The 18,716-nt window shown below is 44.3% G+C and overlaps 1 protein-coding gene across 1 annotated transcript; it reads left to right on the plus strand.

Annotated features, from left to right (window-relative positions):
• The first annotated feature begins 1,435 nt into the window (after positions 1-1,435).
• Positions 1,436-17,694, plus strand: LOC310775191 (putative RNA-binding protein Luc7-like 1). Its single transcript, XM_083635292.1, has 10 exons — positions 1,436-2,001; positions 2,502-2,596; positions 3,208-3,306; positions 3,502-3,612; positions 7,944-8,087; positions 9,790-9,966; positions 10,677-10,873; positions 10,977-11,006; positions 15,786-15,935; positions 17,293-17,694. The coding sequence occupies exons 1-10, from the start codon at positions 1,941-1,943 to the stop codon at positions 17,549-17,551; spliced, it is 1,323 nt and encodes a 440-aa protein (XP_083491418.1). The 5' UTR covers positions 1,436-1,940; the 3' UTR covers positions 17,552-17,694.
• Positions 17,695-18,716: the final 1,022 nt, after the last annotated feature.

Genomic DNA, 18,716 nt, shown 5'->3' on the forward strand with positions numbered 1-18,716 from the left:
ACACTGGGACAAAATCTTATCAAATGCGGGTCCTTTGTCTAATTTGTGTCAGTTTAGGGGTCCTTGACATACACAACATACGGTAGCCTATATTCCATGCTTTTTCAGGTTCAAATCTGTGAGCATTAATTATGATGAAAGGAAGCTCATTTCAATCACAGAATCAGTCTAATAATGATCAAATAGCTCATACAAACTGGGCTATACATTTCGTTCAGTGACATTTGAGATGAATGATTTGGCTCTTGTCTTTGGCTAAGGGGAATTGTCTGCTTTGTTGTATATTAACTGTGCTACTAGACAACTGTCCAACATCAAACTGGAGGCTAGAGCGTCCTTTAACAGGGGCACGATATTGTGAATGTGACCGTCGAACCAAATAATATTCCAATATGGACTATTGAATCTGTGGTAGTGAATACTGATTTTATATCAACAGTAGCGAAATTTACGGCACAATTGTCATTTGTGTAGATTTCCTGTCACTGGTAGCCTATCACTGTATTTTGTTGTTATTTTTCCTTGGATCTTTCTTAGTAGTGGCAAGTTCAGATTGTATTATTCAACAATCAAGGCGTCAGTGTTTATATTTCAATAGGTGACACTTCCATTATATACAGATTTTCCACAGAACAATAAAAATATGAGTACTTCCTGAAAGTACCTTTGCCTAAAATAAACACAGGTTCATTGGCTGACTTGAACGTTCCATCACGTTTTCTGCTTTTCTAATCGCCACTGCTGCTGTCAATTTTGAACAAGGTCCCGCCTCGGTCGTCAAATATCATGCCATGTCAATAATCTTGTCTGGTTTTCCAGGCTAAAAAATACTTACTTTGTCCGGTTTGGGCAGGATTGCTCCCGATGTTGTCGATACTACAGGTCGGCAAGGAGTCGCCTTAGACAGGTTAGATGTTTTCAAGCCGGTGTTACGGCTCATTATTCCTACATGTTTGCTAGCAAATTGCCGAGAGAGCCGCAGTATCGCCGTCGCCATTTTTCCCGTTTGTGAGGGGGGATGATGGGGGTGGGACCATGGCTGTGACAGCTGAGACTGGTATGACTGACTTTATGGGCGTGTCTTGTTCTCGGAGGAAAACAAACAAACAAACAACACAAAAATAATAAATAGTTCGAAGAATTATGGTTAATACATTTCGTGTATCGAGCATGTACTGCACACTCAACACCGTCTCTGTGTTCTCCGCCCATATTCCTCTCTGACAGCTCTACTTCACTGACTCATGTCATTTTACATCACAATGTTTCATGGTAATATTTTTATTTGTTTACTTTTTTTATTTTATATTTCAAAAAGATTGATTGATAAATTAGCGTAAGGAGGCGTATGACGTTGATCTGACACATACGGCGGGCCGACCATCAGGGCGCGAGGACTGCAGCACAGCACTTCCTCGAGGCGGAGAGAGCGCGACTGCGCGCACGGAGAGATAGGAAGTCGAAAGGGAAGAAAGGACGTTGAATAAACTTGCCAACTTCTAGCCGACCCGGCTAGTAGGAATACAACTAGATGCTATGGTTGATCTTCCAGTTACAGAATAACTGGCCATTTATTTCGATACAAATCTAGATAACAAAACACCCCGTCTCTACATTCAGTCACCGCTTTCTCAACTCGTCACACGACCAGCTCCAGTTCAGAGGAACAGGAGGGACTCCAGCAGTTTTCAAATTGACGTTAGACTTGCTCAACCGACCCCGGGTGCCATCCACGTTATATAGCCATGTATAGCAGTCTGTGTGCTGTAATAACCAGTAAATAGTGTTGTATATAACCAGTTCGTTGTTTCAAGGGAACTTGGGCTTCCTCTCTTCGGGAAAAGTTGTCCGTGGTGGTGGAGCCGTCACCGAGGCCTGCGGTGGAGGCTGCATGTGTGGAGACTTTCGGCGTGGAGTGACTCACATAAACACACATAAACATGTCGGCCCAGGCGCAAATGCGAGCTATGCTGGACCAGCTAATGGGGACAGGGAGAGATGGTGAGTGGGGCTGATGACAGACTGATCGCTCTTTGTCAAAATCAAGTTTGTGTTGCTGTTAGCAGGCTAGGTTTATTAGCCAACAAGCTAACGAGCCAGATAGTGCCTGTGAGGCATGCTTTGCTAATCTAGCCAGCTAACCTTAGCATGATAGCCAGCCGGCTAGCTACCTGTTGTCTTTGAGTTGAAGTGATCTATTCTAAAGTGTTCAACTGGTAACGTTAGTGAACATCACTTGCAGGTCGAGAAAGGTCCTGATCGGCACGGTATTGCTTACAGTACTAACCATGTTATTTTGTTCATCATGGCCCAATTTCTCACCACTAGCTAGCTAACCTTAGGCTTTACCGGAACAGAGGAGTTTTCATTCATTGCAAATATGCTCCAGAATTACTTGGTATGTTTTGATTATGGGCTTGACACACTGGCAAAGTTATCGATGGTAACACAGTTATGTACTAACCTGTGTCTCTCTGCTTTTCTGTGTTTTCTTTTTAAAGGAGACACCATGCGGCAGAGAATCAAATTCACAGATGAGAGGGTCTGCAAGAGTCACCTTTTGGATTCGTGTCCTCACGACATACTGTCAGGCACCGTGAGTGTCCCAACACACACACACACACACACACACACACACCACTGGAATAAGTGTAAGAAACTGGAGTTGTGTTTTAATAGCACATTTTATTTGTCAGGCATGGGAGCAAAGACTAAACATTTTGTTTAGAAAGTGATGGAATGATCTATGTTGTGTTTGAGCAGCATGCTGACTTGTGACTTAAATGTACCATTGTAGCGCTGGTTTATTGTTGTATTTTTGTGTGTGTCTTGTAAACCCATGAGGGTTGGCCACCTTGGTCCATTGAATGCATGACAAAATTAATAAATTCAATCAATCAATCATGTAATTTAAGGCATTGTAAATCAAACGTCCAGGTCTTGGTGTAATGGAGATGAAAATGGACCAGAGCAGGATGGCATTTTTCTTTATGGCATGTATGGGCTCGATCACAGGACAAATTTCAAGGCTGGTGAAATAATTAACCCTTTAGGCCTAGGGGCATTGTTTACAAACACACAAGTTGACATGCTGTCTGAAGCCAGACTAATATTTTCTTGCCAGTGGTTCGGCTGCTATATGCTTGGTATTTGGTATATAATAAAGTTTCAGTCAGCATGTAACCATAATCATTCTGATTCCTGCAGAGAATGGACCTGGGAGAGTGTGTGAAAGTCCATGACCTGGCCCTCAGAGCGGACTTCGAGATTGCCTCAAAGCAGCAGGAGTACTTCTTTGAGCTGGATGTGAGTTGTGGTGTTGTCATGCACACAACCATGTTATACCTCATTTAATATTTCATATCTATTGTCTTCACATTTGGACCCACTCAGTCAGCCACAGGACTGTCGTCATATGAACATACTTGCATGTGCGGGTAATGCTAGGCGGTGTGTCTTCCCCCACACATTAGACAGCCACTCATCCTAGTTTTGTTGCAGGCTGCTGAGCACCTTCAGTCTTTCATCGCCGACTGTGACCGCAGGACCGAGCTGGCCAAGAAGAGACTGGCTGAGACGCAGGATGAGATCAGCGCTGAAGTGGCTGCAAAGGTGAGCGACTCGCTGTTCACGTTGTTAGTGGGATTAGTATCGGGGCCTTCGTGAATGCTGCGCTCTTTTTTTTATTGTAGCAGGGATGCAAACTAGTCACCTTTTTCATCCCAAAATAGGATGCTTAAAGTCCCTGGAAACCAGAAATAATTGTTTATTATTTAGCATTTTGAGTTCATCACATCACAGGAACCTATGTTAATAAGCCACCAGCCAAATTTGAACGATGATGAACGTCGCAAAGTATATAAATTTAGGTTTGACAGTCATGGCAAAAGTCATGAGGATCAATTCGATTTTAGAGTGTATTTTCTCCCGCGGACTGTGTGGGCATGTCCCGTCTGCAGCAGGTCTCCTCTCTCTCTCTCTCTCTCTCTCTCTCTCTCTCTCTCCCCGTTAACGGAGAGAGAGAGAAGGAGAGAGAGAGAGAGAGAAGGAAAGAGAGATGGAATGTGTGTGTGTGTGTGTTCGCGCGTTGCTCGACGCATAGCACAGACAGAGAGGGTTTACAGAGAGGAAGAGATCTCTGCGCTGCGAGTGCACAGCGCCACTGTGTGTGTCAGTGTGTGTGTGCGCGCGTGCATGCGTGTGTGTGATTCTATTAAATCTTATGATGTGATAAGATCATGCATTTTAGCACCACTCGCACCGCTCTCTTCAATGAGGAAATGGAAATCCAGACCTTGTAGAAAAGTGGCGATTTTAAGGCTTTGGGTTGAAAGTAATGGCTCACAAGCCACACAATTACTCACATAAGACCCTAAATAACAGTTAGAACGTTTTTGTGGATTTTGGTTTCCAGGGACTTTAAGTGTTAAGTGATTTTTAGTGGTTTTGTGTCTGCCCTGGTATCTGTCACTTTTTAAGCGGTGCAGCCGCTTCTATAAGCGAGTGTGTGTGGTGAGATTTGGGGGGAGTTCACCGCGATTTGGGAAAGTGCACAGAGATTTCGGCGAGACTGGCTTCGATGCGACATGGAAGGGGGTGTGGCCCCGACCCCAGGCCCCGGTCTGCACAGACAGACGGAGCCAGTGAGGCACAGGGCAGGTGTAGAGAGGGAGAGAGATGTCACTAATGTCTCGTCTTGAGGAGTGGAGGATGATAGCGTTTCATCGGTAATACACGCACACACGCATGCACCCACAGTTTAAGACATGTCTGGAAATTAACTCATTCTCCGCCATAGCCATCCATTTGCGTTATTTAGGGGACAACGGTTCCCCGCCATTGACGCAAATGAGCATCAATCCGTCTTTTCACTGCCATACGATAGATGGCGCGCTTGGCCACCTAATGAGGTGGTACCATACTTGTATATTCCTCTGCAAGCCAGAGTTTTTTGCCCCACAAAACCAGCAAGCGTTTTCAGCATCGATCTCCCTTAATGGAGGTAGCCAGGGTCCAAAAAAATTCACACCCGCCAAGCGCCATTGGCGACCAGATTTTGACGGGTGACGCTCAGGGGTCTACCCGCCACGTGGCAGGTCCAAAAATAGTCATCATGTAAAATTAAAACTGTGTTTTGGTGTGCAGCCGGCTAACATGAGTGCTTCCTGAGGCTGTTTCATTCTGGCTCTCCAGTATAGGCTACCAAACGTGACAATTTAGCAGAGCTAAATTAACAGCCTACGGACCAATCAATCAATGACTCGATCGCTCGCACTTGTTGCCGACGCTCGTATGATATATGAGGAGATAATAGTCATCATGTGTGTTTTGGTGCGCGTAGCTGGCTAACACGAGTGCTTTGTGAGACTGTCTCTATAGTTTTCTGGCTGTTTCATTCTGGCACTCCCGTATAATCAATGAATCAATCGCTCGCGCTTGTTGCCAAAAGCCAAATAAAGCCAATAAAGCCGAAGGGGAGTCGAGAGCGAGTGCAGGAGAGCTGACACAGGTGCCAGGTGTGGAGTGGGAGAGAAAGGTGCGTAGCTCAAGTTGTGCGCACTGACACTGTCGCAGTTATTACTTTTAGCCGTGTTGTTTTTTCATCAAGGCAATGTCCGGAAGATATGGGTTCATGAGTGTCTGCAAATGCAGATAGATAGGCTAGTAGGAGCTAGCCTGGGTAAACCCATCCCCCACGTGACCTGCTCTCAGACCTGTTCTCAGTCACTATGACTAGTGACTGGGAACTGAGAGAGCAGGTCACGTGGGGGCTGGGTTTACCTAGGCTAAGTAGGAGCATGCATGTTGTCTGTTTCAATAACGAAAGCGTCCTTACCAAGAATGACATGCCTGTTGAATGCTGACCAATTACATATTGTTGCTGCAAAATCGGCCTCTTAACAACACTGGAATAGAGAGCCCCAGGGATGACGTATTTTTGTAGTCGCAACGCGGAAGTCGCAGACTTCCGGGTTCTTCACGGTTTCTGCCTATGGGATTTTCTGAATGGGTGGGCAATGCAAGCTTAATCAAACGCGAACCAGTGTTCAGCGGGATAATCTTCACACATGAGGAGGACCACTTTCAGGAGTTTTGAAGCATAAATGCGAGCCCTAGAAGTAAAAAGCTTGTGCTAAGCTATTCCAGAACTACACACTGTGTCGCATAGGCTTCCACGTCACGTCACCACTCAACCTGGAGTGTTGTTGATGTGTGCGCTGCTGTGCACTGATTACCCCGGGCTGAACCAGGTGAGGGAAAGAGAATTTCTGTGTTCGACCTTTGAAGTGATGACGTTATTGACGTATAATATCCCCGTCGACTCAACAGTGTAGTCTCATTTAGCCGTTTGCTAGCTAGCCGCCCTTTTAACGGCACATAAAAGCTTAAAAACTCATAAAAGTGGTCGTCATGTCGTCATGTGTGAAGATTATCCCGCTGAACACTGGTTCGCGTTTGATTAGGCTTGCGTTGCCCAGAGACCTTATTTGAAGCATCGCGCCAAGAACCCATTCAAAAATCCCATATGCGAAAACAGTGAAGAACCCGGAAGTGTTAGCATCGATGTTTTCCGGACTCATTCCTGGGGCTCTCTATAAATCTATCTCTATAAATCGACTATAGAGGCTGTAAAGAATAGACTATAGAGAAATAAATGGATTCTTTGAACAATTATTTTATAACGTCCTTTGTTTAATAGTGGCGGGTAAATATTCGGGAACTTTACCGGCTGTATTGGCCGTCTGAAAAAAATGCCTAGCGGAATCCCTGACATATATGTGACAAAAATGCGATATGTTATTTTGGCCGGTAAAAATATGCCTGGCGGGTGGATTTTTTCCATCTACCCGTCACCTGGCTGCTGGGTCAAAAAGTGAATGTGGGTCCCTGGAGGTATGGATCCTCAAAGCGCTGCGAGGACATGTTTACCCCCGGGCACGGCGCATTGTGACACAGGCTCGTGACAGACTGACCGTCACTCAGTGCTGGATCATTTATTTCACTAGAGAAGCATGGTAAAACACACACCAAACATTTCTCCTGTCACTTAGATTAGTAATCCGCTTTGTGAGCCCCTCACATAGTGTTCATTTCAGCTGTCAAATATGCCCCCAGACCTCCACACACTGAGTACCAGGAAGCACCGGACCTCCACACACCGAGTACCAGGAAGCACCACCAGACGCACGGAGAACATGAGAGTGTGACCCGCCCCGTCGGCGCTCTGTGCGGCCTGAATTTCTCAACTTGCTTCGCTGCAGAAACAGGCATGCATCTCGGCTTGCCTGTCAGAGACGGGCGTTTTTGGTGACCTGGCTGTGTCGATAACTAAAGAACGGAAGAAGGCAGAAACAAACGCTTTTCCCCCCATGAAAGTAGAGGCTTTGTTCTGTCTTTTGGGATATTCGGTGTTTTCATAGTCATAGAAGAAAATATTCTGTGCGTCGTGGAATATCACTGAAAAAGCTCACAAACCCTGGCGGTGGCTGGTGACTTTTTCTTTGGAACTCTGGTGGGGAATGCGTTAATGGCGAATTAATTTCCTCATTGGCGAGACATTGGCACGCTATGGAGAGAGCGGCTTGAAACACGCACAAGCCAGTAATTCACACACACACACACACACACACACACACACATACACACACGCACGCATGCACACACAGCTGCACGGATGGACACGCGCATGGACGCACGCATGAGTCAGACATGCACAAAACTGCACCGCTTATTTCAAACACCTGGGTGTGATTTTTCACTTCCATGAGTTTGCATCCCTGTTGTAGGAAGTAGCTAATCTCTTGGGCAAACTGAAACCACAGAAGCTGAATGTCAAGATTCTGACAAACGGAGAGAAAAAAAGCATTTATCATCTTTGTTAACATTTAATTGTATTTATTTCTTCTACCTATGTTATCTCTGTTTCTCTCCGCCATGATCAGGCTGAGCGTGTCCATGAGCTGAACGAGGAGATTGGGAAGCTGCTGGCCCGGGCCGAGCAGCTGGGGGGCGAGGGGAACGTGGACGAGGCCCAGCAAGTACTGGAAAAGGTGGAGAAGACCCGGGCCATGAAGAAGGAGGCAGAGGTAAGGGATTTTATGAAAGCTTTGTGTTATGCGATGTTCATAGTGTTTGATTGGTTTAATTTACATCTTACTTACCAGACTAGAGGTATTCAAATATGTAAATAAAGGCTTTATGTGTGGTTTACTAACGAGGCTGAATCATCTTACGCCAGCGTTCACATGTGATTTATGACACGGTCGTATCTTCCCAATCACAGCGCAAGAATGAGCGGGCGTTGATAAAAGTGGCGGTTGGAAACAATCATCATTTAAATATCATGCTGCATGCCCCTAGCTATTCTCGGTTCAGAGGCCTCACCCCCAGAATTTACGACACCGCGAGGCGGACTATGTCCCAAGAAGAGAGACTTCACTGACCTGGAAATTGAAACTGTAACGTTGCCAGTCCAATTGAACTAATTAGTTCTATTTAGCAGCCTGAAAAGCTGCATTAAATGAAGTAGGACAAATTTAGTATGGAAAGAAATTGCTGCTGCTGTCAACAGCTGAGGTTGGAAATGAATATTGCATTTATACATCTGTGATACGTTTAGCCTACAGTATAGTAATGTAATAGTTGGTCCGGTAGAGTTCCCTGAACAGATTTGTCATTCAAATTTCCCTGTAATCCGCAGAGTCCGCTTGTTAATTCCTTGTGTCAATTATGTTTTTATCATCAGTAAATCAAAGGCTATGATTGTTCGTCTTAAGTGTCGGGTTCTCACTGCTGCGGCGCTGCAGTGTGCCCTCCTGGCCGTGTCCAGACACTGTCTGCTATTTAGCAAAATATCGTAATCGTGCGTCCCCCCGAGACACTAGCCTGGCCACGACGTTTAGGAGAGATAGCCTTGCATCACAAATGAAATGACCTAAACGTTTGTGGAGTGGTAGTTTTTACAATTGCTTAATGCATTGCATAATCGTTCATAGATGGTGGCTTCAAATGCAGGGTACGCACGCGTCAAGGTCTCCTAACAGAGCCAGATCTGCCATTGCCGAGATTTGATGACTGTCAAAGTGCTTGTTTAAATGACTGAATGAGCATATAACCTATCACATTGCAAATCGGTTAGCCTACCCATTGCTTTTAATTGTTTAATTGCTTTAACACCATAAAACAGTTAACTGCAAGCAATTTGAAAATACCTATTTATGACACAGTTGATAGAGGCCTCTATCAAATATAATATTTCACCATGTTATGATTATGTGGCTGAATATGCTTAGATGCCAGTCTAAGCAGAATATATGTCTAATAACAATTCTAGACTCAGCCAGTTTTAATACTGCACCACGAGTCCACGCTGACTCGAACTTGTGTACACAAGGTCAGAGACCTGACGTGAGATTTGATCGTAGACTCCACTCCACTCATGTCCAGATTGATAAATGCCGAGCTTTGGGAAATCAACGTTACGCCCATTTCTCTGTCTTACATTCGTTTGATAAATAAGGGCCATCGTGTGAGTAAATGTGATGGTAAGCTACGTTTTGCCATACAAACACTTCCCTGATGCAGGTAACCAAAGGCATTTCAAAAGGAAGCATAGTGACTCTCGATATTGAAAGTGGCAGAAATCGGATAGGGAACTTTCCTTCTCTGACTGTATTTGAAGTTAACAGAGTGCCTTGAGCCTGAAGCAGCAAGCTATCCTCTACCCTTAGTTCATACTCATATTTAATGTGTGCCTGTTTCTTCCTGCTACCATCTGCATTCTGACAGGATGTGTACAGGAACTCGATGCCAGCCTCCAGTTTCCAGCAACAAAAACTAAGAGTGTGTGAGGTGTGCTCCGCCTACTTGGGTCTCCACGACAATGATCGTCGGCTGGCCGACCACTTTGGGGGCAAACTGCACCTCGGCTTCATCGAAATCCGAGAGAAGCTTGACAGACTAAGGGTAAGTGGTGTGTTTGAACTAACATACTGCTCTAACTGATATGATTCATGAGAAAACTACACAGTCTAAGGCCATGTTCACATTACAGGCAAATCTGATTTGCTGATAAAGTCATTAATCATCATTATCTTGATTGGCTTCCCAAATCTGATTTGGGAGTGTGTCCGCACTGCCATAAATCTGATTTTCAAGTCGGATCTGTGTGTCCAGACCTAAACAGCCTATCTGCATGGGTTGCTATGGTAACGACGTGGGCGTCAGTAAATATGTACGTTGGTGACGTGGTTTTCCCTGCGCAGAAGCATTTGATGACGAGTTGCAAGTGACGTTCAAATCAGATTTGGTGGATCTGCGCGTCCGCACTCAAGTCACATCAGTCAAAAGCAGATTGGAAACTACCTCCATATGTGGTTTGGGACAAGTGACACAAATCAGACTTGGAGCGTCCAGACTCATAAAAACCAATCTGGATAAAGTCATTAATAGGTCACTAAAGTTCACAAATCAGATTTGGCCTCCTAGTCTGAACATGGCCTAAATGTAAGACCTGTTTCTATCCACTTTGTGAAACATACTATGTTCTTTTTTTATACAACAACAGTACTACACACATCACTTTTTTGGTAACTTTTTCAGTCATGGTTTCAGTTATGTTTTCAGTTTTTCACTTCTGTTTTTACATTCTTTCTTTCTTTTTTTTTTGCACCCAGAAAGCAGTTGTTGAGAAACAAGAAAGGATGCGAATGAGAAGACGAGAGGAACGCGACCGAGAGGAGGAGCGGGAGAGAGAGTGGGAGCTGGAGCGAGAACGAGAACGGGAGACCGAGCGGGAGCAGGAGCGGGAACGGGAGCGAGAACGGGAGAGAGAATGGGAGAGAGAACGAGATAGTGCGAGGGACCGAAGGAGGTAAGAAACAACCTTACTCACACTCTGCTGTCTTGTACAAAGAAGAGGTTTGTGTCATCGGGATACTGCAGCTGACACTCTCTTGTCCATGTTCCCATCTCAGGTCAAGATCTAGAAGCGGAGAACGTTACAGGTAGGCCTGCTTTGGTCAGAATCACGTTAAAGGAACAGTTCGCCCAAAAATTAACACTCAGTCATTATCTACTCACCCCCATGCCAATGGAAAGTTGGGTGAGGTTTTTTTAGTCCACAAAACAGTCCTGGAGCTTCACAGCAAAATAAAAAAAAAATCAGATTTCCCCCCCGTTTTCTCCCCAATTGTACTTTACCAATTTCCCCCTGCTGCCCTGGTCGCTGCTCCACCCTTTGCCGATCTGGGGAGAGCCGTAGACTAGCACCATGCTTCCTCCGACATATGCGCAGTTGCCAGCCGCTTCTTTTCATCTGACAGCGGGGAGCCTCACCAGCAGGACGTAGCACGTGGGAGGATCACGCTATTCCCACCAGTTCCCGACCGACCAGAGGAGGAAGGAAAGACGAAATCTAGTCTCATATCACAATATCAATATAATCGCTATATATTGCCCAGCCCTAATGCAGCGCATGTACCCACCTTTGAGCTTGTACCCCCACTTCAGACGGGGTACGCGCTAACATGAACGTGGCTTTGAGCTCAAATCCCCACAAACTTTGGTTGTTTAGGAGAATTCTGTGTTGCTGTGAAGCTCCAGGATTGTTTTGTGGACTAAGAAACTTCACCCGACTTTCCATTGACATGGGGTGGTGAGTCGATAGTGAGTGAATTTTCATTTTTGGTGAACTGTTCCTTTAAAGGAGAATTTCGTTTTTTTTTTAACCTGGACCCATCTCCTGGCATTAATTATGATTTGGCCACTCACCCAGCGATGTCCGCGGCGTTTCTGGCCATCCTAGCGTTGTTTTGAGATCAATAGCGTCCAAGTCAGTTGTAAAATGGAGCTGATTTGGGGCCAAGTGTGAGCCTGTCTTTCCTGCATCTAAATAGCTATTTTTATTCCCGTTTTCGCCACATATCGTAATAATGTGATCCCTCAACATCCACCAGAGTGATATTTCGCCCCAGGCCATTTCCTGGACTCTCATAGGGATCAAATTACCTCAAACGTGATCTCGGTCACCAAGTCTCGTGAAGTCCTGCGATACTTTCCTGCCGGCTGGCCAACTACAGGTACACGCTTTGCGGTGGTGGTTTTAGCGTAACCTATGTGGGGTTTGGCGTAACCTATGTGGGATTCGAAATAACGAGTTATATTGTTTGTTTATTAACTCATTGAGTGCCAGCCACTTTTGGAGAACGGACGCTCCCAGTGCGAGTTTCAGAGCGTTTTCAGTGATTTCTCGAGGCCCACAGAATATTGTGTGATATTACTATGTAAACACCGAACACGCACAAAGAACGATGAGACTCTCTTCTATCATCTGCAAAAAAAAGTTTATTGATCCCATTTTCCGTTCTTTAGTTATGAGCCGGAGAAGATAGGCTGTTTTGAGCAAAAAGACACTTTTCAAATTAGAAGCTGAGTTATTCCGCCTTTTGTGAAATGCAGCATTTCAAGCACATTCACTGAGTCTGAAGATAATATTTTCTGATGTAGTGACGTGGTGTAGTTGTGTGGTGCCTGCGTGCCCCACCCCCCTCTCCCCCCCTCAGCTGCAAACTCCTCCCCACACTACACAGCCTCACGCACCCAGTCTATTTTCGGGGGGCTCCGTTTTTTTGCGCCGGCTCCCAGCGCGACAAGGAAATGCCAAACCGGACTGCAGGGAAAGGTTTGGCCTTTCGGCGTCGGGTGCTGCCTTTCTGGTGGCTAATCGTGTGAAGAAACTATGCAGACAGACAGACAGAGGCAGAGGGGCTCAGTTGTGTGCGCGGATTGACTGCTGTTCGCCGCCAACATCAGCTGCAAGTCAGAGCCATCTATATGGCTCTGGCTGCAGCATGAGCGGTTTCTCTTTGATCACGGGCGTTTTTCCTGCTGTTTTCGGACCTTCCTCTAATCTGGAGAGCACTGTCGCCACCTAATGGGTCGGTAAAATAGGTTATACACATTCAACATGCCCCAAAATTTTACAGGAGATATAGTAGGCTTTGATCCACGTCCCACCGTCAAAAAACGCAATTGACGACAATCGTCGTCATTGGCACTCTACGTCACTAAAGCAATTGACGACAATCGTCGTCATTGGCACTCAATGAGTTAACTGGCCCCTGGCCTCCTATCATTTCACGAAAGTGGCCCCCGGGCAAAGCAACTTCCGTATCCCTGCTATACAGTATATTAACAATAATCAGGGATAAGACAATACAAGAATACCCCCTCACGCACATGCACACACACACACACACACACACACACACACCCACACCCACACACACATAAAAACAGTGTGACATGGGTCGGGTGACATGCGTCGGCTGTGCGACCAACTGAAGAAGTTGGTGGCACCAGTGCTACCAGTGGAAAAGTGAGTCTGGAACCCTGCCGCTAATATGTCAAGGACCCTAGTACTATACGTGTTCTCGTCTGTTGACACTGAGCTGCTGCCTGCTCTAGAAATATTTAGTTATATTAAAATATAAAATACATTCTAATAATGTTCTGATTTTTTTTTTATAATATATTTATAAAAAGCCATAATTTAGTAATGAAAAAGAACCAATAAGAGTATCGATAAAGAACAGAACCAATAAGGAGTATCGATAAGTGAGGGATGCAAACAAGCTTCGCCACACAACATGGACACGAGTCAAAAAAAAGATCAGTCAAAAGAAAAAAATCACACCAGCACCCATGTACCTGTATATGGACTACAGTCCAAAGGCACAGCGTTGGCTAAATGATAGACACATAGGTAGTCTTCATGTTTACCGTACATGAATTATCTGTGTACGTTATTCAACCACTAACAGCAGGGAATACATTATTGTTGCAGTTCCAGTGGGATCATCTAAGTGGACATTTTATTACGAGTGCAGTGAAGCGAATTAAGTCATTTGAGCATGGAACATAGATGTAAAGGTATAGAGTGGAATCGTTAAAAAAAGGAAAAAAATAAGTGATACAGAAGTGTGTATGTAGTTTGGCTAGAAGCTGTTGAGGTGAAAGGTTTTCCTCCCCGTTTCCACCAGAGAAAGATCAGTGTTTCCCACAGGATTTTGAGTATTTGACCCTAACCCTAACCCGCGAGATTTTTTTAAACATTTTAAAGTAAAATGCATGAATTTGGTGTACTTTGAGAAAGCTTAAGAGCAAAATTAAAAGGCTAGATCAATGAAGAACATGTCATCATTACTGTGCTGTGGGTTTACAATGACAAACTAAATTTCTCCCTATAGGTCAGGGATACTCAACTTGCTTTGCCACTTTCGTGAAATGATAGAAGGCGAGGGGCCAGTTAATAAACAAACAATATACATTTTTCTGTAGCGGATTGTAGGTTTTTGGGGTGTCAGCCGGAGTTTAGGCTGACAGTGTTGTGCACACCGGATAGTTAGTTAGGTTAAGTTAGTTAGGTTAAGTACATACATAAGTGCCTGGGTAGCGAGCAGATGGCGGTATTTGACAATTTAGCAGCTAAATCATAGATTATTGAAAGATATTCCATATTCCAGACTGAAATGCTATAACAGAAGTATTGGCCAGAATGACATGAACATTTATTGGACACTTATTCAGCGGATATCTTGCATGTTGCGTTCAGGTCCACTGTAAAAGAAAAAAAAAAGAAAAAAATTTGGTCAACATCTTTTTGTGGCGGTCCAAATCCTTTTGTGGCGGCCCGCCACAAATTCCTTTATGTATGGGAAACACTGAAGATGTTTAGACAGATGGCTGCGGTCAGGGCCAAATATGCTCTAAATTGCCTTTATATAATATAATGCTTATAGCAGCGGTTCCCAACCTTTTCTGACTCATGGCCCACTTGAAAATCTGACAAATATTCGCGGCCCACATGTAAACAATACATAGGCCAAATAATGTGTTCTCAGAGCTCTTTTTATTTGAACAATAAAAGGAGCTGTCCATCAGCACCACACAGAAATCAGAAACTAAAAGTGAGGAGCTCTCGGCAATATAGGCTAATGAATAATTGATTACAAATTAAATAACGCTATCATTCAACAACAGAGAAATGCATTCTCCAACATAATGATTATACTTTTCTCACAAAGGTCATAATGTTTTGCAAATGATTTGGCAGCCCACTTGCAATACCTTGCACAGGTTGGGAATAGTTTGCTTATAGTATTGAATTAAAACTACTGGTATATAATGATACATTATTTTATAGTTTATAACACAGGCTTTTAAATGTAAATGTAGTCTCATTGAGCTCATTAAAACATCCAATTACGGCAATTTGGGGACTAGAGATGAAACGGTATGAAAATTTCATATCATGATTATAGTGACCAAAATGATCACGGTTATCAGAATTTTCATGGTACTGTTAAAATATGCTGAAAATGTTCAACGTACTGATACACTCACTGAAATCATTTCACCACGGCTGCGCCGTTAGTTAGTTAGTTTAGTTAGTTTGATTGATGATCGACAGTGTTGACCATGTTTTTCAAAGCGCTGTAATCACGGTAGCACGCTAATCACGCTAAGTTAACACGGTTTTAATGATAATAATTAAAATTTGAAACGGTCATACTAACCCATGAGGAGTTTTCTTACGCTTTATCATTAAACCGGTAATCGTTTCATCCCTAGAGGGGACCCAAGAGAAACAGGCCTACGGTGCTTTTTCAGCATCAGTATTATTTAAGTGCTTTATTCTAGCAACCAAGTCAACCAACCAGTGAGCTTACCCATTTGTCCCTTTTTTTTTTAAAAACTTTAGAATGTGTAACTGTCCATTTCAGGGACGGAGGCAGTTCGTCCTCCCATCGTTCAAGACGGCACCACTCGTCTCGTTCCAGAGAAGAGGGTGGAGAACGGGACCGGGAGAGGAAGCATCGACACAAGGAGAGGCACCGCTCACGCTCCCACTCTCACAGGAGCAAGAGGAAGAGGTGAGGCTTTTGCCCGTCCGCTGTCTAGTTGGTGTCCTGTAGTTGGAGGCACGGGCTTGTGTGCAGAAAACATCTTTGAACAAGAGCACTGGATGAAGACCAGTTGACCTCACCATACTACATACCATAACAAAGTTAGAGGCGGTCTTGATCACATGGAAAGACAATGTAAGGAGGCAACCACAGCGAGATAGATGCAACTTTACTCTTGGCAGCTTGAATAAAGAGGCTTTAAAGCCACAATCAGTAACTTTTTCACCTTAATATAACAGCGTTTTAGTCATTGAGGATGGTAGAGTGACTTATAACAGGGAGAATGTCACCTCTATTGGTCACACACCGCCCTCCAAAGGCCTCTCCTGGGACTAAGCAGTTTCCTGCCTGCGTCCCGGAGGCAAGATGTGCGCATGCGCTCTACAGTGGGAGCCTTGTGTTCCTGGAAACAAGGAAGTAACTCGATTCGGATTTGCTACGAAAATGACGTTTCACGGAACTATGGATTATTATTTCATCACGTGGTGAGTACCCGATGTCACAACATGTATTGCACGCAGAGGGCGCAGTTTCTCCAATAGCAAAACTTGGAAAAGTTACTGATTGTGGCTTTAAATTCAGATTAGAATTTTTCATCTTCAGTAAGAAACTCACCTGACAGAAAAGCAAAGCCACTCAGCTCCACGCAGGCCGTGCTTGTAAATTAATGTACAGTTGGAGTTTCTCTGCTTGGGCAACTACGGTACTGTAGATAATTACATTAGGGATCACTGAGTGTATACATAAATGAATAGATGCCACTGCTTCCTGAAAGGGAGCTGCCGATGCCTAGACAATTTAAAAAGCAACTCAGTATTACATTTAAATACTGTCTTGTAGACTAGTGTAATTCATAACCTGTTATTATAATAGTTGTAAGGATCAGAAAGTGTGTTTTTCAACAAACATAAAGCCTACAGATCCATAGCAAAGTATTGCTTGTGTCTGTCGGACGTTTTTACCTGCCTCAGCTGTTGTATTGGGCCTAAATGACAGAATAAGGCAAGACCTGTTAGCCAAGATGGCTTTGAGCGCTGGGGGGAGTTTTGATGTTCTTAGATCCATGTTTCTCTGAAATGCTTCTCATTGTAACTGCTGTACTTAAAATAACAGCTACACTGTATTATCTGAATTTGCTTCAAGAATATTTTTTCCAATTATGGAACACAGGTCTTTTTTTTTTATTATATATATATATATATATATATATATATATATATATATATATAGACCGCTATGTTGGAAAGGTGGAAATATGTGCTGGAACACTTAAAGTGGATCTCCTACGAAGGTTCTGTTTTTCATGGTCAATTGTCCCCCACAGGTCCTCCAGAGAGAGATCATCTCACACCGAAAGAGAGCACTCCCCGTCCCAGGAGAGATGGAGAGAGGGAGCACCCGGAGCAGGAGGAGAGCCACGGCGCGAAGACAAGCCGGAGTTGGCAGACGGGGAGCAGAGGGAGAGGGAGAGGGAGAGGTCCACTTCCCCGGAGAAGGCCCGGGGGCAGGAGCGAGAGAGATCCCTGTCATACGAGCGGGACAGACGCTCCAGCTCGGAAGAGAGAGAGTCGGGGGAGATATGAGGGAGGGGGGGCGATGCCTCCAGGGTCAGATTTGGATAGATCGTTTAGGTAGCGGAGCAGGGAGAGCTGAGCGCGTTCGGTTGTGGATGCGTGTGTGTCAGTACTGCATGTGTGTTCATGTAAAAAATGGGACATGCATATACATTAAGGGTTGGGGGGGGAGGGGGACTGAACTTGGGGGGGGTGGGTAATGGAACGTCACACACAGAGCCAGTTTTCTATGTAAGACAGTGACTTTCAAGTGTGGTGGATGGATGGGAAAGACCTAGGAAAATCATGAGTGACCAGGAAGCAGTACTTTTTTTTTTCATGCCATCTTGTAGATCTCATGTACAATTGATTGGACAACCATGAGGGGTGGGGGGAGTGAAGAAAAGGAAGACCTACCATAGGTCGGTTTTATTTCACTTAAGGGACGTGGTGTTCTTTTTTTTTTTATCATTAGTATGAACTTCAATGTTGTTAATACTGTTGTTTTTCCTGCGTTCCATTGGGAATCTGCTGTCTGTTTCATATAAGTTTTAGTAGCAAAGAATTTATTTACACCGGTTAAAGGTACACTCGTGGATGTGGCGTAATGCCTGCAGAAATGGGTCATGAATGATTGGAGGCACTTTTTGACGTTTGTGCTTTTGTTCTGCCTTCAGACCATAACAGTCTCATTTTGAGTGTGAGGTTTGCCCCGGCACATGCTCGAGTCTGCCTTTAATTCAAGATGTGGTGATTAACTCATACTTTGAAAAAAAAATCATTCTTGTCCCCTGGAAGAAGTCATCCAAGTCTTTCCACTCGATTCCAATCCAGACATGTAAATGCATGTAGATGACATGCATTTTTAAGTACTGGTACTTAAGTTGAGACCCAGTGAACATACTTGTCCTTTTTGCTGTGATACAACTTGGATGTATTTGGTGTGGGGTGGGGGGGATCTGTTCTTTGCTGTGCCATCTACTATAAAGTGAATAAAATGTTCTGCTTCCACTCAAATGCAAGGGGTTCCTTGTACTACAGGAGTGTCACTTTATTTCCATCTTTTGATTATGATTTGCGTGTGAGAGAGAAATTGATTTTCTAGTATTTAAAACATAATTTGTTTGAGCACCAGAGTAGTCCAGTGTTTGGAGAAAGTCCTTCAACCAGACATGGGTTCAAACCACTCGGGTCC

The sequence above is a fragment of the Poromitra crassiceps genome (assembly GCF_964638095.1).
Source record: "Poromitra crassiceps genome assembly, chromosome: 4".
Classification (NCBI taxonomy): domain Eukaryota; kingdom Metazoa; phylum Chordata; class Actinopteri; order Beryciformes; family Melamphaidae; genus Poromitra; species Poromitra crassiceps.

What these genes read in the sequence shown, in the direction of transcription:
- LOC310775191 (XM_083635292.1), top strand. Translation starts at nt 1,941, where the DNA reads ATGTCGGCCCAGGCGCAAATGCGAGCTATGCTGGACCAGCTAATGGGG. An exon ending in AATGGGGACAGGGAGAGATG is followed by an intron (nt 2,002 to 2,501) that starts GTGAGTGGGGCT and finishes TTCTTTTTAAAG; the next exon opens with GAGACACCATGCGGCAGAGA. An exon ending in AGAAGCTTGACAGACTAAGG is followed by an intron (nt 9,967 to 10,676) that starts GTAAGTGGTGTG and finishes TTTTGCACCCAG; the next exon opens with AAAGCAGTTGTTGAGAAACA.